At 42.2% G+C, this 14,549-nt stretch overlaps 1 protein-coding gene across 2 annotated transcripts in view; it reads left to right on the forward strand.

The window, feature by feature from the left end:
• The first annotated feature begins 7,034 nt into the window (after positions 1-7,034).
• LOC106571081 (EMILIN-1-A) overlaps positions 7,035-14,549 on the forward strand; it is a 55,050-nt gene continuing 47,535 nt past the window's right edge. Inside the window, exon 1 of one of the 2 annotated variants that reach the window (XM_045695547.2) lies at positions 7,035-7,694. In XM_045695547.2, the coding sequence (XP_045551503.2) occupies positions 7,549-7,694 (146 nt within the window). In that variant the 5' untranslated portion in view covers positions 7,035-7,548. The remainder of the gene's footprint in view (positions 7,695-14,549) is intronic. The other variant, XM_045695546.2, reaches the window with a different exon arrangement.

The raw sequence follows: 14,549 nt of genomic DNA on the forward strand, positions 1-14,549 counted from the left end.
TTGCATCACTGCCTGGTACGGCAATTGCTTGGCCTCCGACCGCAAGGCACTACAGAGGGTAGTGCGTATGGCCCAGTACATCACTGGGGCTAAGCTGCCTGCCATCCAGGACCTCTACCCCAGGTGGTGTCAGAGAAAGGCCCTAAAAATTGTCAACAGATTTTACCCCCAAGCCATAAGACTCCTGAACAGGTAATCAAATGGCTACCCGGACTATTTGCATTGTCCCGCACCCCCAACCCCTCTTTTACGCGGCTGTTACTCTCTGTTTATCATATATGCACCCGCCACCCACCACCTGCCAACCCCTCTTTTACGCTACTGCTACTCTCTGTTTATCATATATGCATAGTTACTTTAACCATATCTACACGTACATACTACCTCAATTAGCCCGACTAACCTGTGCCTGTGTATAGCCTCGCTACTGTATATAGCCTCACTACTGTTATTTTCCACTGTCTTTTTACTGTTGTTTTTATTTCTTTACTTATCTATTGTTCACCTAATACTATTTTTACTTAAAAATTGCACTATTGGTTAGAGCCTGTAAGTAAGCATTTCACTGTAAGGTCTACACCTGTTGTATTCGGCGCACGTGACAAATAAACTTTGATTTGATTTGACATTCAGTACCCAGGCTGTGTCCCCAATGGCACCCTAATCCCTACATAGCAGTGTTTTTCATCAACAATAACCATGATGTAAAATACTCATCAACAACCTTTTTCCTGAATAAAACTATGACGATGCCCTGGAAAAAAAATCCTAACTATTACAAATTACTTTTCATTTTAGGCTATGAAAATGTGACGAGACGAGAATTCTACGGGAGATGAATGGATATTTAATTTGACATTGTCACGCCCTGACCTTAGAGATCCCTTTTATTCTCTATTTGGTTAGGTCAGGGTGTGACTAGGGTGGGAAATCTATGTTATGTATTTCTATGTTGGCCTGATATGGTTCCCAATCAGAGGCAGCTGTCTATCGTTGTCTCTGATTGGGGATCATATTTAGGCAGCCTTTTCCCACCTGGTTGTGGGATCTTATTTTGAGTTAGTGCATGTTGCACCGCTGTCGTCACGGGGTTTTGTTTATAGTTTATTGTATGTCTTGTTAAGTTTCACATATAAATAAAGATGTGGAACGATACTCACGCTGCGCCTTGGTCCTTCTCTACACACAACTGTGACAGACATGAAGTTCTTTTCATCTGTTTTGTCCAATCCTATGCATGCATGCAAAATATTTAATGCAATCCTCTCATCCGGCTGTCCGCTCAAAAAGAAGCTTCGCACTGTAACCAGTGCCTGTAATCTGGTGCAGGTTATTAATCAACCTACCAGGGTGTTTACAAACACTACAGGAACAAGATCATCCACATGTATTGATCACATTTAAAAAAAAATGTTAACCTTTATTTAATTAGGCAAGTACTGTACTGTACTAATACTGTACTTTGTTCTAAAGCTGTATCCATGCCCATTGGATGCAGTGATCACAATATAGTGGCTATATCCAGGAAAGCCAAAGTTCCAAAAGCTGGGCCTAAAATAGTGTATAAGAGATCATACAAAAGATTTTGTGGATGATGTTAAAAATATATATTTTTTTTACCCCCTTTTCGATCTTGTCTCATCTTTGCAACTCCCCAACGGGCTCGGGAGAGGCGACGGTCAAGTCATGCGTCCTCTGAAACATGAACTGCCAAACCGCGCTTCTTAACACCCGCCCGCTTAACCCAAAAGCCAGCCGCTCCAATGTGTCGGAAGAAAACACCGTTCAATTTACGACCACAAGGAGTCGCTAGAGCGCAATGAGCCAAGTAAAGCCCCCCCCGGCCAAACCCTCCCCTAACCCGGACGAAGTTGGGTCAATTGTGCGCCACCCTATGGGACTCCCGATAATGGTCGGTTGTGATACAGCCCGGGATCGAACCCGGGTCTGTAGAGACTCCTCTAGCACTGCAATGCAATGCCTTAGACCGCTGCGCCGTTCGGGCACTCGTCAATCTTTTGAACTGATGTGAAGCCAGGACACTGGACTTGTAACTAACCTCAACTAGAAACAATGTTTACTCTCTCTCTTTCTTTCATGTAGGCTATTTTTGATTTGATCACATCAGCAGCTTTATTTTTTCCCATGTCTGCTGCAATTACTTTGTCTGTGTTACCGATCTCACGCTGTGGTCCACAAATGCGAGTTGTGGTTGTTATTTTTCTATAGGTAAAAATGAATGCTATTTGTTGACTATTAGGGAGCACAGTAATATTTCTGTCATGTTTGGCAAGCTCATTCTCATTGTCTTCTAGGAAAAAAACACTAATAATTTACCCCCCTTGACGGTTATGACAGGGAGAAAAATCTGAGCTGTAAATAGTTGAACCTGTAGCCAAGGCTTTATATAGCCCATTAATTATGGCTGGCATTGGTTACAATCTGCCACAATATCAATGTTACCAGTTAAGGGATAGTAGGCCTAGTTGGACAAGGCTATCTGAATGTGCACATGATGGAAGTTAGAGGTAGCCTCGGTATTCATTATTTAATAGAAAACAATGCACTATTATGTGACTAATATGTCTGTAACTAAAACTGGACTAAACTTGTCCAGAGTTTTAGTCGACAATAATAACTAATAATAACTAACTGACAATAACTAAAACTACACTAAAGTTATCCAGAGTTTAAGTTGACTGATAAAAAATAAAACTAACGAAGCATGAAATGAATAAAATCGGACTAAGACTAAAAGGTATTCTAATACTAAAACTAAATCTAAAATAGGTGCCAAAATTAATACTCCTACCATTTGCACTTCTTTTAACCAGGGCCCATAGGACTCTACTTTTAACTAGGCCCCATAGGACTCTACTTTTGACCAGGGCCCATTGGACTCTACTTTTGACCAGGGCCCATTGGACTCTACTTTTAACCAGGGCCCATAGGACTCTACTTTTAACCAGGGCCCATAGGACTCTACTTTTGACCAGGGCCCATTGGACTCTACTTTTGACCAGGGCCCATTGGACTCTACTTTTAACCAGGGCCCATAGGACTCTACTTTTAACCAGGGCCCATAGGACTCTACTTTTAACCAGGGACCGAAGGACTCTACTTTTAACCAGGGCCCATAGGACTCTACTTTTGACCAGGGCCCATAGGACTCTACTTTTAACCAGGGCCCATAGGACTCTACTTTTAACCAGGGCCCATAGGACTCTACTTTTGACCAGGGCCCATAGGACTCTACTTTTGACCAGGGCTCATAGGACTCTACTTTTGACCAGGGCCCATAGGACTCTACTTTTAACCAGGGCCCATAGGACTCTACTTTTGACCAGGGCCCAAAGGACTCTACTTTTAACCAGGGCCCATAGGACTCTACTTTTGACCAGGGCCCATAGGACTCTACTTTTGACCAGGGCCCAAAGGACTCTACTTTTAACCAGGGCCCATAGGACTCTACTTTTGACCAGGGCCCATAGGACTCTACTTTTGACCAGGGCCCATAGGACTCTGGCTAAAAGTTGTGCACTTTGTATGGAACGAGTGTCATTTGGGACACAGCCGAGACCTACTCTCAGCTCCTTAGACTGGACCATACTTAGACCCCCAGCTCCCTCTCCTCTGGTCGAATGTGACTTATAGACCGGCAGACTGCACTTCATCTAACATACAGATAAGCAGCTGTTTGTAAACAAGGCACATATGGTTGTGATTCCTGCTTCTGGATCCCAGTCTTATTTCTGCACACTGAGTCTGACCCATCTAAACTAATGAGAACCGATCCAGGACTCACCCTTTGAATAACACTGTTATGCAGTATAGTTTCTCACTCTGTCCTGCATCTTTCTCTCTCATTACTCCAACTCTTATTGCTGGTCATGCTTGGCAGTATGGAGTCATTACACCAACTCTTATTGCTGACCATGCTTGGCAGTATGGAGTCATTACACCAACTCTTAGTTATTGCCATGCTTGGCAGTATGGAGTCATTACACCAACTCTTAGTTATTGCCATGTTCGGCAGTCTGGAGTCATTACCCCAACTCTTAGTTATTGCCATGCTTGGCAGTATGGAGTCATTACACCAACTCTTAGTTATTGCCATGCTTGGCAGTATGGAGTCATTACACCAACTCTTAGTTATTGCCATGTTCGGCAGTCTGGAGTCATTACCCCAACTCTTAGTTATTGCCATGCTTGGCAGTATGGAGTCATTACACCAACTCTTATCCTGCCTGGCCCCCCATGCCTTGGCAGTATGGAGTCATTACACCAACTCTTATTGCTGGCCATGCTTGGCAGTATGCAGTCATTACACCAACTCTTATTGCTGGCCATGCGTGGCAGTATGCAGTCATTACACCAACTCTTATTGCTGGCCATGCTTGGCAGTATGGAGTCATTACACCAACTCTTATTGCTGGCCATGCTTGGCAGTATGCAGTCATTACACCAACTCTTATTGCTGGCCATGCTTGGCAGTATGGAGTCATTACACCAACTCTTATTGCTGGCCATGCTTGGCAGTATGGAGTCATTACACCAACTCTTAGTTATTGCCATGCTTGGCAGTATGGAGTCATTACACCAACTCTTATTGCTGACCATGCTTGGCAGTATGGAGTCATTACACCAACTCTTAGTTATTGCCATGCTTGGCAGTATGGAGTCATTACACCAACTCTTAGTTATTGCCATGTTCGGCAGTCTGGAGTCATTACACCAACTCTTAGTTATTGCCATGCTCGGCAGTATGGAGTCATTACATCAACTCTTAGTTATTGCCATGCTTGGCAGTATGGAGTCATTACACCAACTCTTAGTTATTGCCATGTTCGGCAGTCTGGAGTCATTACCCCAACTCTTAGTTATTGCCATGCTTGGCAGTATGGAGTCATTACCCCAACTCTTAGTTATTGCCATGCTTGGCAGTATGGAGTCATTACACCAACTCTTAGTTATTGCCATGCTCGGCAGTATGGAGTCATTACACCAACTCTTAGTTATTGCCATGCTTGGCAGTCTGGAGTCATTACCCCAACTCTTAGTTATTGCCATGCTTGGCAGTATGGAGTCATTACACCAACTCTTATTGCTGGCCATGCTTGGCAGTATGGAGTCATTACACCAACTCTTATTGCTGGCCATGCTTGGCAGTATGCAGTCATTACACCAACTCTTATTGCTGGCCATGCTTGGCAGTATGCAGTCATTACACCAACTCTTATTGCTGGCCATGCTTGGCAGTATGCAGTCATTACACCAACTCTTATTGCTGGCCATGCTTGGCAGTATGGAGTCATTACACCAACTCTTATTGCTGACCATGCTTGGCAGTCTGGAGTCATTACACCAACTCTTAGTTATTGCCATGCTTGGCAGTATGGAGTCATTACTCCAACTCTTATTGCTGGCCATGCTTGGCAGTATGGAGTCATTACACCAACTCTTATTGCTGACCATGCTTGGCAGTCTGGAGTCATTACACCAACTCTTAGTTATTGCCATGCTTGGCAGTATGGAGTCATTACTCCAACTCTTATTGCTGGCCATGCTTGGCAGTATGGAGTCATTACGCCAACTCTTAGTTATTGCCATGCTTGGCAGTATGGAGTCATTACTCCAACTCTGATTTTTGGCTATGTTTGTCAGTCTGGAGTCATTCAGACAATGATTGTCAATACAATGCTTTCTTCATCACCAGGTCAAATCATTGTCAGACAGACTGGTCAACCTTTCCTCATTAGACAGTCAATAGGAGTGGTTATCTTGATGTTCATTATCCTGAAATGTACGCACCCGTGCACAACGATCCATAGTAGTAATTCTGGTTAGAATGCACAGTCTCATTCTTCAGTTGGGCATTCAATTCCATTCAGTGGGAGTAGTTAGTTTGGCACGAATAAGAGTTTATCTGCTTCCCAAATGGCATCCTATACCCTACGGTCCCTGGTCAAAAGTAGTGCACTATGTAGAGAATAGGGTGCCATTTGAGATGGAGGTTTGCATAGCTGGACATTCCCCAGAGTGTATTTTTGTTAGTCTACAGGAACATGTGACATTAAACTGAGCAGATTAAAACTGGTCTTTGATTACCGTCCCCCCACAAGTACAAAACTCTACCACTCAGATCAAACGAGGAAGAGAGAACAAAAGAGGAGGAGGGCGGTCGGGCATCTAGATTAGTTGTGGTTAAAGGGAGGGAGGGGTGGAGAGTAGAAGAAGGGAAAGGGTTTTAAAACAGTCAGACACTCTCTGTACTGTAGCTACTGTTTGAAAACTACATGGCATTGTGCAGTTAGAACTCTCTTGTAATTTATTAATTCTAATTCTAATTACTAACTAATTCTAATTCTAATTACTAACTAATTCTAATTCTAATTACTAACTAATTCTAATTACTAACTAATTCTAATTACTAACTAATTCTAATTCTAATTACTAACTAATTCTAATTACTAACTAATTCTAAGTACTAACTAATTCTAATTCTAATTACTAACTAATTCTAATTCTAATTACTAACTAATTCTAATTCTAATTACTTACTAATTCTAATTCTATGATGGAAAGGTTTATGGAACTCCAGTTCTAGAGATACTAGATAGGTTATAATTTTCATATAATCAGAAATGAACAAAACATTTTGAAGAGGACTTCAAGTTAAGATATTCTCTCCTCGTTGTACAATATAGTGCTGCCGCAACATGATGACAGTAGTAGTAGTAGTCGATCTAATGGCGTTTCAATGATAACAACAACAAATGTATGTTTCATTGAAATAAGTAGTGCATCATGACTACTTATGTCATCATCACTACTGTATCTTGTTGAACTTTAGTCAATCCTGTACCCTACAGACAAAATAGGACTTTCCCTTGTCAACATCTTCCTGTTGGGTAATTTCGAAGCCATTCACCCCCAAAACTAGATGTACAAAATGATACGTTCTTGGAAACTTATTTTTTTTTTTAAAAGAGGTTGATTTTTAGGGAGGAACTGCAAAGTGGATAGAGGTAAGGGGGAGTCTGAGAAGAAACCGACAGAGAGAGAAGACAGTGAGTGGACAGAGCGAGAGTGAGGCGAGAGAGAGCGAGAGAGCGATTGTGTGTGTGAGAGACAGGGGGCTAATAAGCATGAGGAGAGAGGAGTGAGGATGGATCAAACGCGCACTATCCTCGCATGACAATGATGACAACCACTTTATACTCCAAGACGTAATATTATTTTTCACTTCACGTTTTAGGATAACGGTATAGAACAACGGCAAACTTTCTGAAATACAGTGACTTGACGGGAAAGTAACGGTTCTCTTCACCAAAACTACAACAAACTCTTCAAATACAACGTATATTAAAATATATATATATATATAGTGTTACCTTCATTGTTTCACAACTCATTTATCGTGCTTCATAACCCCCCCCCCCGCGTAACTTTTTGGATGGTTTTGGGACAGATGACAGAGAGATGACTGACTTATTTTGAAAGACTACTTGAACTGTGCTTAATAATAATATTATCTTTGAATCCAAAATGGAATCGTCGCTTATGTACCTGTTTTTATCGTTGACGTTACCTGGAGTCATTTGGCGTGCGTCTTCAAATCCCTCGCTGAACAACCTCCAACCCGCCCTGAGCCAATCCAGTTCAAATGGGGGGAGAGTCGCAAGCAGGCACAGGTAATGTATACTTTATCATCCCATAATAACCAGTCACTATTGATGATACTTGCAATATGAGTCTACAGAAGTAACAGAACTAACTGTTGAACGGTATACAAATTTCCACCACCTTATTATCCGGTGTGCGCGATCAAGTTTCCTAGCCTCGCTAAGCTAACATATTTGCTCGTTACATATATGGAAAAAATAGGCATTTAAGGCTTCTAGTTTTAAGTATCTTTGAGAAACATTGCGCAATCCCACAAACGCTAAATGTATAGGATATGTTCTGAGTCGCAGCTCCCTCCAAAACAGTCCAGTGATAGTCTACTACAGTACACGCAGTAATTGAGAAACAATCAGGAAGGGAAAGAGGAATACCTAGTCAGTTGTACAACTGAATGCATTCAACTGAAATGTGTCTTCTGCATTTAACCCAACCACTCTGAATCAGAGAGGTGCCGAGGCTTGCCTTAATTGACATCCACGTCTTCAGAGCCCAGTGGGTTAACTGCCTTAATCAGAGGAAAAACGACATATATATATATATATTTTTTTTTTTACATTGTCAGCTCAGGGATTCGATCCAGCAACCTTTCGGGTTACTGACCCAACTCTCTAACCACTAGGCTACCTGCCGCACTTAAAGCAGTAGTTCATGCTTTATAACATGCTTTAGGAAACTATTTGGGAAACGTTAGTCTATAGCGTGTAGCCTATATGCTACAGTTGATGACATTGTAATAGGGAGTCCTATTTGAAGCTAAGCCGCCAGCAGGGAAGCAACATGTGCAGTAGTATGACTCCCCTGATTCTACTGACAGCATGGATATTATTATCATGACTGTAATGGAGCTGAGCTTTAGGGGCCCCTGTGGAGGAGACCTCACCCGGAGTACCCTTAAAAATGAAACGAGGAGTGTGTGTCGAGAGAGAGAGAGAGAGAGAGAGAGAGAGTGTGTGTGTATGTGTCTGCTAGCTACTGTGACTCAGTAAGGTTCAAAGGGTTTGACCTCTATATAAAACACTGTTAGGGTCTGACCTCTTCTCTATATAAAACACTGTTAGGGTCTGATCTCTTCTCTATATAAAACACTGTTAGGGTCTGATCTCGTCTCTATATAAAACACTGTTAGGGTCTGATCTCTTCTCTATATAAAACACTGTTAGGATCTGACCTCTTCTCTATATAAAACACTGTTAGGGTCTGATCTCTTCTCTATATAAAACACTGTTAGGGTCTGATCTCTTCTCTATATAAAACACTGTTAGGGTCTGACCTCTTCTCTATATAAAACACTGTTAGGGTCTGACCTCTTCTCTATATAAAACACTGTTAGGGTCTGATCTCTTCTCTATATAAAACACTGTTAGTGTCTGACCTCTTCTCTATATAAAACACTGTTAGGGTCTGATCTCTTCTCTATATAAAACACTGTTAGGGTCTGACCTCTTCTCTATATAAAACACTGTTAGGGTCTGACCTCTTCTCTATATAAAACACTGTTAGGGTCTGATCTCTTCTCTATATAAAACACTGTTAGGGTCTGACCTCTTCTCTATATAAAACACTGTTAGGGTCTGATCTCTTCTCTATATAAAACACTGTTAGGGTCTGATCTCTTCTCTATATAAAACACTGTTAGGGTCTGACCTCTTCTCTATATAAAACACTGTTAGGGTCTGACCTCTTCTCTATATAAAACACTGTTAGGGTCTGATCACCTCCCTTTAATACACTCTGCTACTGGGTACTGTAGTACTGTACTCCATCACTTAGTCAGTCAGTCAGTGTTGGACGGTGGGATGTAGGCCAAGACAATCCAACTCAAGAGTCTTTAACTGCACTCCTGGTGAAAATCACTGGACTGAGAAGAGAGAGGAGTAGCTACCCAGAACCCAGGGCTGTGTCCCAACTGGCACACACTCCCTTTATAGTGCACTACTTTTAACCAGAGCCCTGGTCAAAAGGGGTGTACTAGACAGGGAATAGGGTGTAATTTAAGACGTTACCCAGGGCTGCTACTGCGTTAGGGAAAGGAATGTTGTTGGTTGGCCCTTTGTACTACCGCTTATCCTTAGACATCTGTTTGAACTCTGAGATGTGTTTTGACAGATGTGTGAAGTATTCCATAAGTAGAGACTATTTATTACAAACGTATGACTCATGATCTCAGGGCTCCTCTGTCAGTTTATTTAGTTAACAGTTAGTTAGATTTCATCTTGACTTATGAGGATGACTGTGTCATATACAATACCAGTCAGAAGTTTGGACACACCTACTCATTCAAGGGTTATTCTTCTTCTTTTTTTTTTTTTTACTATTTTCTACATTGTAGAATAATAGTGAAGACATCAAAACTATGAAATAACACATATGGAATCATGTAGTAACCAAACAAGTGTTAAAAATAGATTCTTCAAAGTAGCCACCCTTTGCCTTGATGACAGCTTTGCACACTCTTGGCATTCTCTCAACCAGCTTGACCTGGAATGTTTTTCCAACAGTCTGGAAGGAGTTCCCACATATGCTGAACACTTGCTGGCTGCTTTTCCTTCACTCTGTGGTCCAACTCATCCCAAACCACCTCAATTTGGGTTGAGGTCGGGTGATTGTGGAGGCCAGGTCATCTGATGCAGCACTCCATCGCTCTCCTTCTTGGTCAAATAGCCCTTACACAGCATGGAGGTGTGTTGGGTCATTGTCCTGTTGAAAAACAAATGATAGTCCCACTAAGAGCAAACCAGATGGGATGGTGTATCGCTGCAGAATGCAGTGGCAGCCATGCTGGTTAAGTGTGCCTTAAACTCTAAATAAATCATTGACAGTGTCACAAGAAAAGCACCATCACACCTCCTCCTCCATGCATCACGGTGGGAATCACACATGTGGAGATCATCCATTCACCTACTCTGCGTCTCACAAAGACACGGCGGTTGGGACCAAAAATCTCAAATTTGGACTCATCAGACCAAAGGACAGATTTCCACTGGTCTAATGTCCATTGCTCGTGTTTCTTGGCCCAAGCAAGTCTCTTCTTCTTGTTGTCCTTTAGTAGTGGTTTCTTTGCAGCAATTCAACCATGAAGGCCTGATTCAGGCAGTCTCCTCTGAACAGTTGATGTTGAGATGTGTCTGTTATTTGAACTCTGTGAAGCATTTATTTGGTCTGCAATTTCTGAGGCTGGTAACTCTAATGAACTTATCCTCTGCAGCAGAGGTAACTCTGGGTCTTTCCTGTGGCGGTCCTCATGAGAGACAGTTTCATCATAGCACATGATGGTTTTTGCGACTGCACTTGAAGACATTTCCTGGGGTCCCACTACACTTGAAGTTCTTTACATTTTACGGATTGACTGACCTTCATGTCTGAAAATAATGATGGACCGTCGTTTCTCTTTGCTTATTTGAGCTGTTCTTGCCATAATATGGACTTGGTCTTTTACCAAATATGGCTATCTTCTGTATACCACCCCTACCTTTTCACAACACAACTGATTGGCTCAAACACATTAACTTTTAACAAGGCACACCTGTTAATTGAAATGCATTCCAGGTGACTACCTCATGAAGCTGGTTGAGAGAATGCCAAGAGTGTGCAAAACTGTCATCAAGGCAAAGGGTGGCTACTTTAAAGAATAAATATATTTTGATTTGATTAACACTTTTTTTGGTTACTACATGATGCCATATGTGTTATGTTATTTATTTTTATTTAACTAGGCAAGTCAGTTTATAACAAATTCTTATTTACAATGACGGCCTACCCCGGCCGAACCCTAACCCAGATGACGCTGGGCCAATTGTGCACCGCCCGATGGAACTCCCAATCACGGCCTGTTGTGATACAGCCTGGAATCGAACCAGGGTCTGTAGTGACACCTCAAGCACTGAGATGCAGTGCCTTAGAACGCTGAGCCACTCAGGTGTTATTTCATAGTTTTGATGTCTTCACTATTATTCTACAATGTAGAAAATAGTTAAAATAAAGAAAAAGCCTTGAATGAGTAGGTGTGTCCAAACTTTTGACTGGTATTGTATGATGTTAATTCTTGAAGTTAATTGGTATTTGGTATTTTGGTATTTTATTAGGATCCTCATTAGCTGTTGCAAAAGCAGTAGCTACTCTTCCTGGGGTCCACACAAAACATGTAACATAATACAAATAGTGAATTTAATTGATAATTAATTTATAATCTTTTGTCCTCTGAGAGACCTATGCTCATCCACGATTATAAAGAGAAATCGGCTGGTATTTATCAAGAGCCTAAAATATAAATACATCTCCATACAAGGCTACAATTCAGCCCAAAAACCTCTGTCCGCATTGATGTAAGGTGTATAAAAATAATGTCAGCAAACTTTGCTATCATACACACATTGTATATTTTAGCTAACACTCCGGCTAAACAGTGAGGGAGTTTTTGGACAGAAGCTGCTGTCCCTAACTGTCTGAGGGAGGCCAGAGACATTAGAGAGAGGGACAGAGAGAGAGAGGGAGAGAGAGAGTGTTTGTAAGAGAGAGCAAGCTCGAATGAGGGAGGGAGAGAGAGAGGGAGAGAGAGAGAGAGAGAGTGTTTGTAAGAGAGAGCAAGCTCGAGGGAGAGAGAGAGAGAGAGAGTGTTTGTAAGAGAGAGCAAGCTCGAGTGAGGGAGGGAGAGAGAGAGGGAGGGAGAGAGAGAGAGAGAGAGAGAGAGAGAGAGAGAGGATCCAGATCTCAGGTAATTAGACCAAAGTTCTCAACTGGTACAAAATATATAGAGTACTGTACACATTATAATGACTTAGGTTTAAAAATAAGCTCAACTGGACACCTTAATGATGCAGTGAATGAACTGACAGAGAAAGCACGCAGGGCATTCTACGCCATAAAAAAAACACATTCAAATTGAAATACCTATTCAAATTTGGCTAAAACTAATTGAATATGTCATTGAACCAATTGCACTTTATGGCAGCAAGGTGTGGGGTCCACTTGCAAAACAAGATTTCATCAAATGGGGCAAACACCCCATTGAAACCCTGCATGCAGAGTTCTGTAAAATTGTCCTACATGTCCAGAGGAAAACTACAAACAATGCATGCAGGGCGGAATTAGGCCAATATCCACTAATAATAAAAACTCAAAAAAGAGCAATTAAGTTTTGGAAACATCTAAAATACAGTGACCCCCTCTCATATCATTACCAAGCCCTGCAATGCCAAGAGCTGAGCAAAGAAAAGAAAAAAGTCCCCTCATCCAGCTGGTCCTGGGGCTGAGTTCACAAACTTGTTCTACTAACACACTGAAGCCTCAGGACCAGAACATCCAATCAATCAGAATAAACCAAATTACAACACAGTCAAAACAAAACTACATTGCTTATTGGGAAACACAAGCACAAGCACAAAGCAAAATGCAGTGCTATCTGGCCCTAAATCGACAGTACACTATGGCTAACTATTTGACCATGGTTACTGATCAAAACCTTAGAAAAACCTTGACAAAGTGCAGGCTCAGTGAGCACAGCCTTGCCATTGAGAAGGGTAGACACAGGAAAACATGGCTCCCTGTAGAGGGAAGGCTGTGCAACCACAGCAGAACCTGAGACAGCTGCATTTCCTGACAAAGTGTCAAAAATATAAAACAATTAGAGTGTAATTTCCCCAAATTTGAAACCCTCTCTGAGGAGGATAGGCTACCCTTCCTGCTGGGGGAGCAGACAGACAGACAGACAGACAGACGGACAGAGAGAGAGACGGAGAGAGAGACGGAGAGAGAGACGGAGAGAGGGAGAGAGAGATGGAGAGAGAGAGAGAGAGATGGAGATGGAGAGAAAGAGGGGCAGAGATGCTTGCGAGATATTTTGAGAGTGTGTGCAAGGGAGAGAGAAAGAGAGAGTGAGCCCCTGCTGATCTTTACAAGGACACCAGGGCCTGACCAAGCCATGACCTCTAGGTCATAGTTCAAAGATCATCTCCTCTCTTCTAAGTTCATTGAATTCCTCTTGGACACAGTGTAACCCCCTTGAAGTCTAAACTGAGATCAAGAATGCGTCCCAAATGGCAGCCTATTCCCCACACAGTACACTACTTTTGACCAGAGTCTCATAGGACCCTGGGCAAAAGTAGTGCACTAAATAGGGAACAGAGTGCCATTTGGGACGCATACCGTGGCCTACTGAAGGATTGACATTCCTCTCCACTCATCTCTTTGTTGTAGCATTACCTTCCTTTATCCTTCAGTCTTTTCTGGGCCAGTTAATATGTTTGGCCATGTTTCCACTGATTCTACCTTAAAGGGAAATTTCACCGCTGCTCTATTTCAATGTATATCACCCTTATTATAGTATTAAAATATCATATGTGTAATAAAAAAAAATGCATTTCTTCCCAACACGCAAATACAAGCATTTCTGCATCTCACCGGTAGATACGGGCCAGCTACATTTCCTGGTTGTAAGCAAACCAGAATATCCAGAATTCGTAGTGTCGCCCCCCGTGGACGTGTATCCAGTTGATGTGAGAAATATAAAAAATGTCAGTGTTTGTAGCCAGCACTTTCAGCCAGAGGATTTCTAAACGGACCTGAAGTCTCAACTGACGGGGTTACCATGTCGACGAAGTTTGGAAAGTAATGCTATTCCATCAATTTTCCTCTTCACGTCAAAAGAGGAAGGCATCCGATCAGCCAACATCCGATCAGCCAACATCAGATCAGCCAACATCCGATCAGCCAACATCAGATCAGCCAACATCCGATCAGCCAACATCCGATCAGCCAACATCAGATCAGCCAACATCCGATCAGCCAACAACAGATCAGCCAACATCAGATCAGCCAACATCAGATCAGCCAACATCCGATCAGCCAACATCCGATCAGCCAACATC

Source organism: Salmo salar, chromosome 15 (genome assembly GCF_965601325.2).
Source record: "Salmo salar chromosome 15, fSalSal1, whole genome shotgun sequence".
Lineage (NCBI taxonomy): Eukaryota > Metazoa > Chordata > Actinopteri > Salmoniformes > Salmonidae > Salmo > Salmo salar.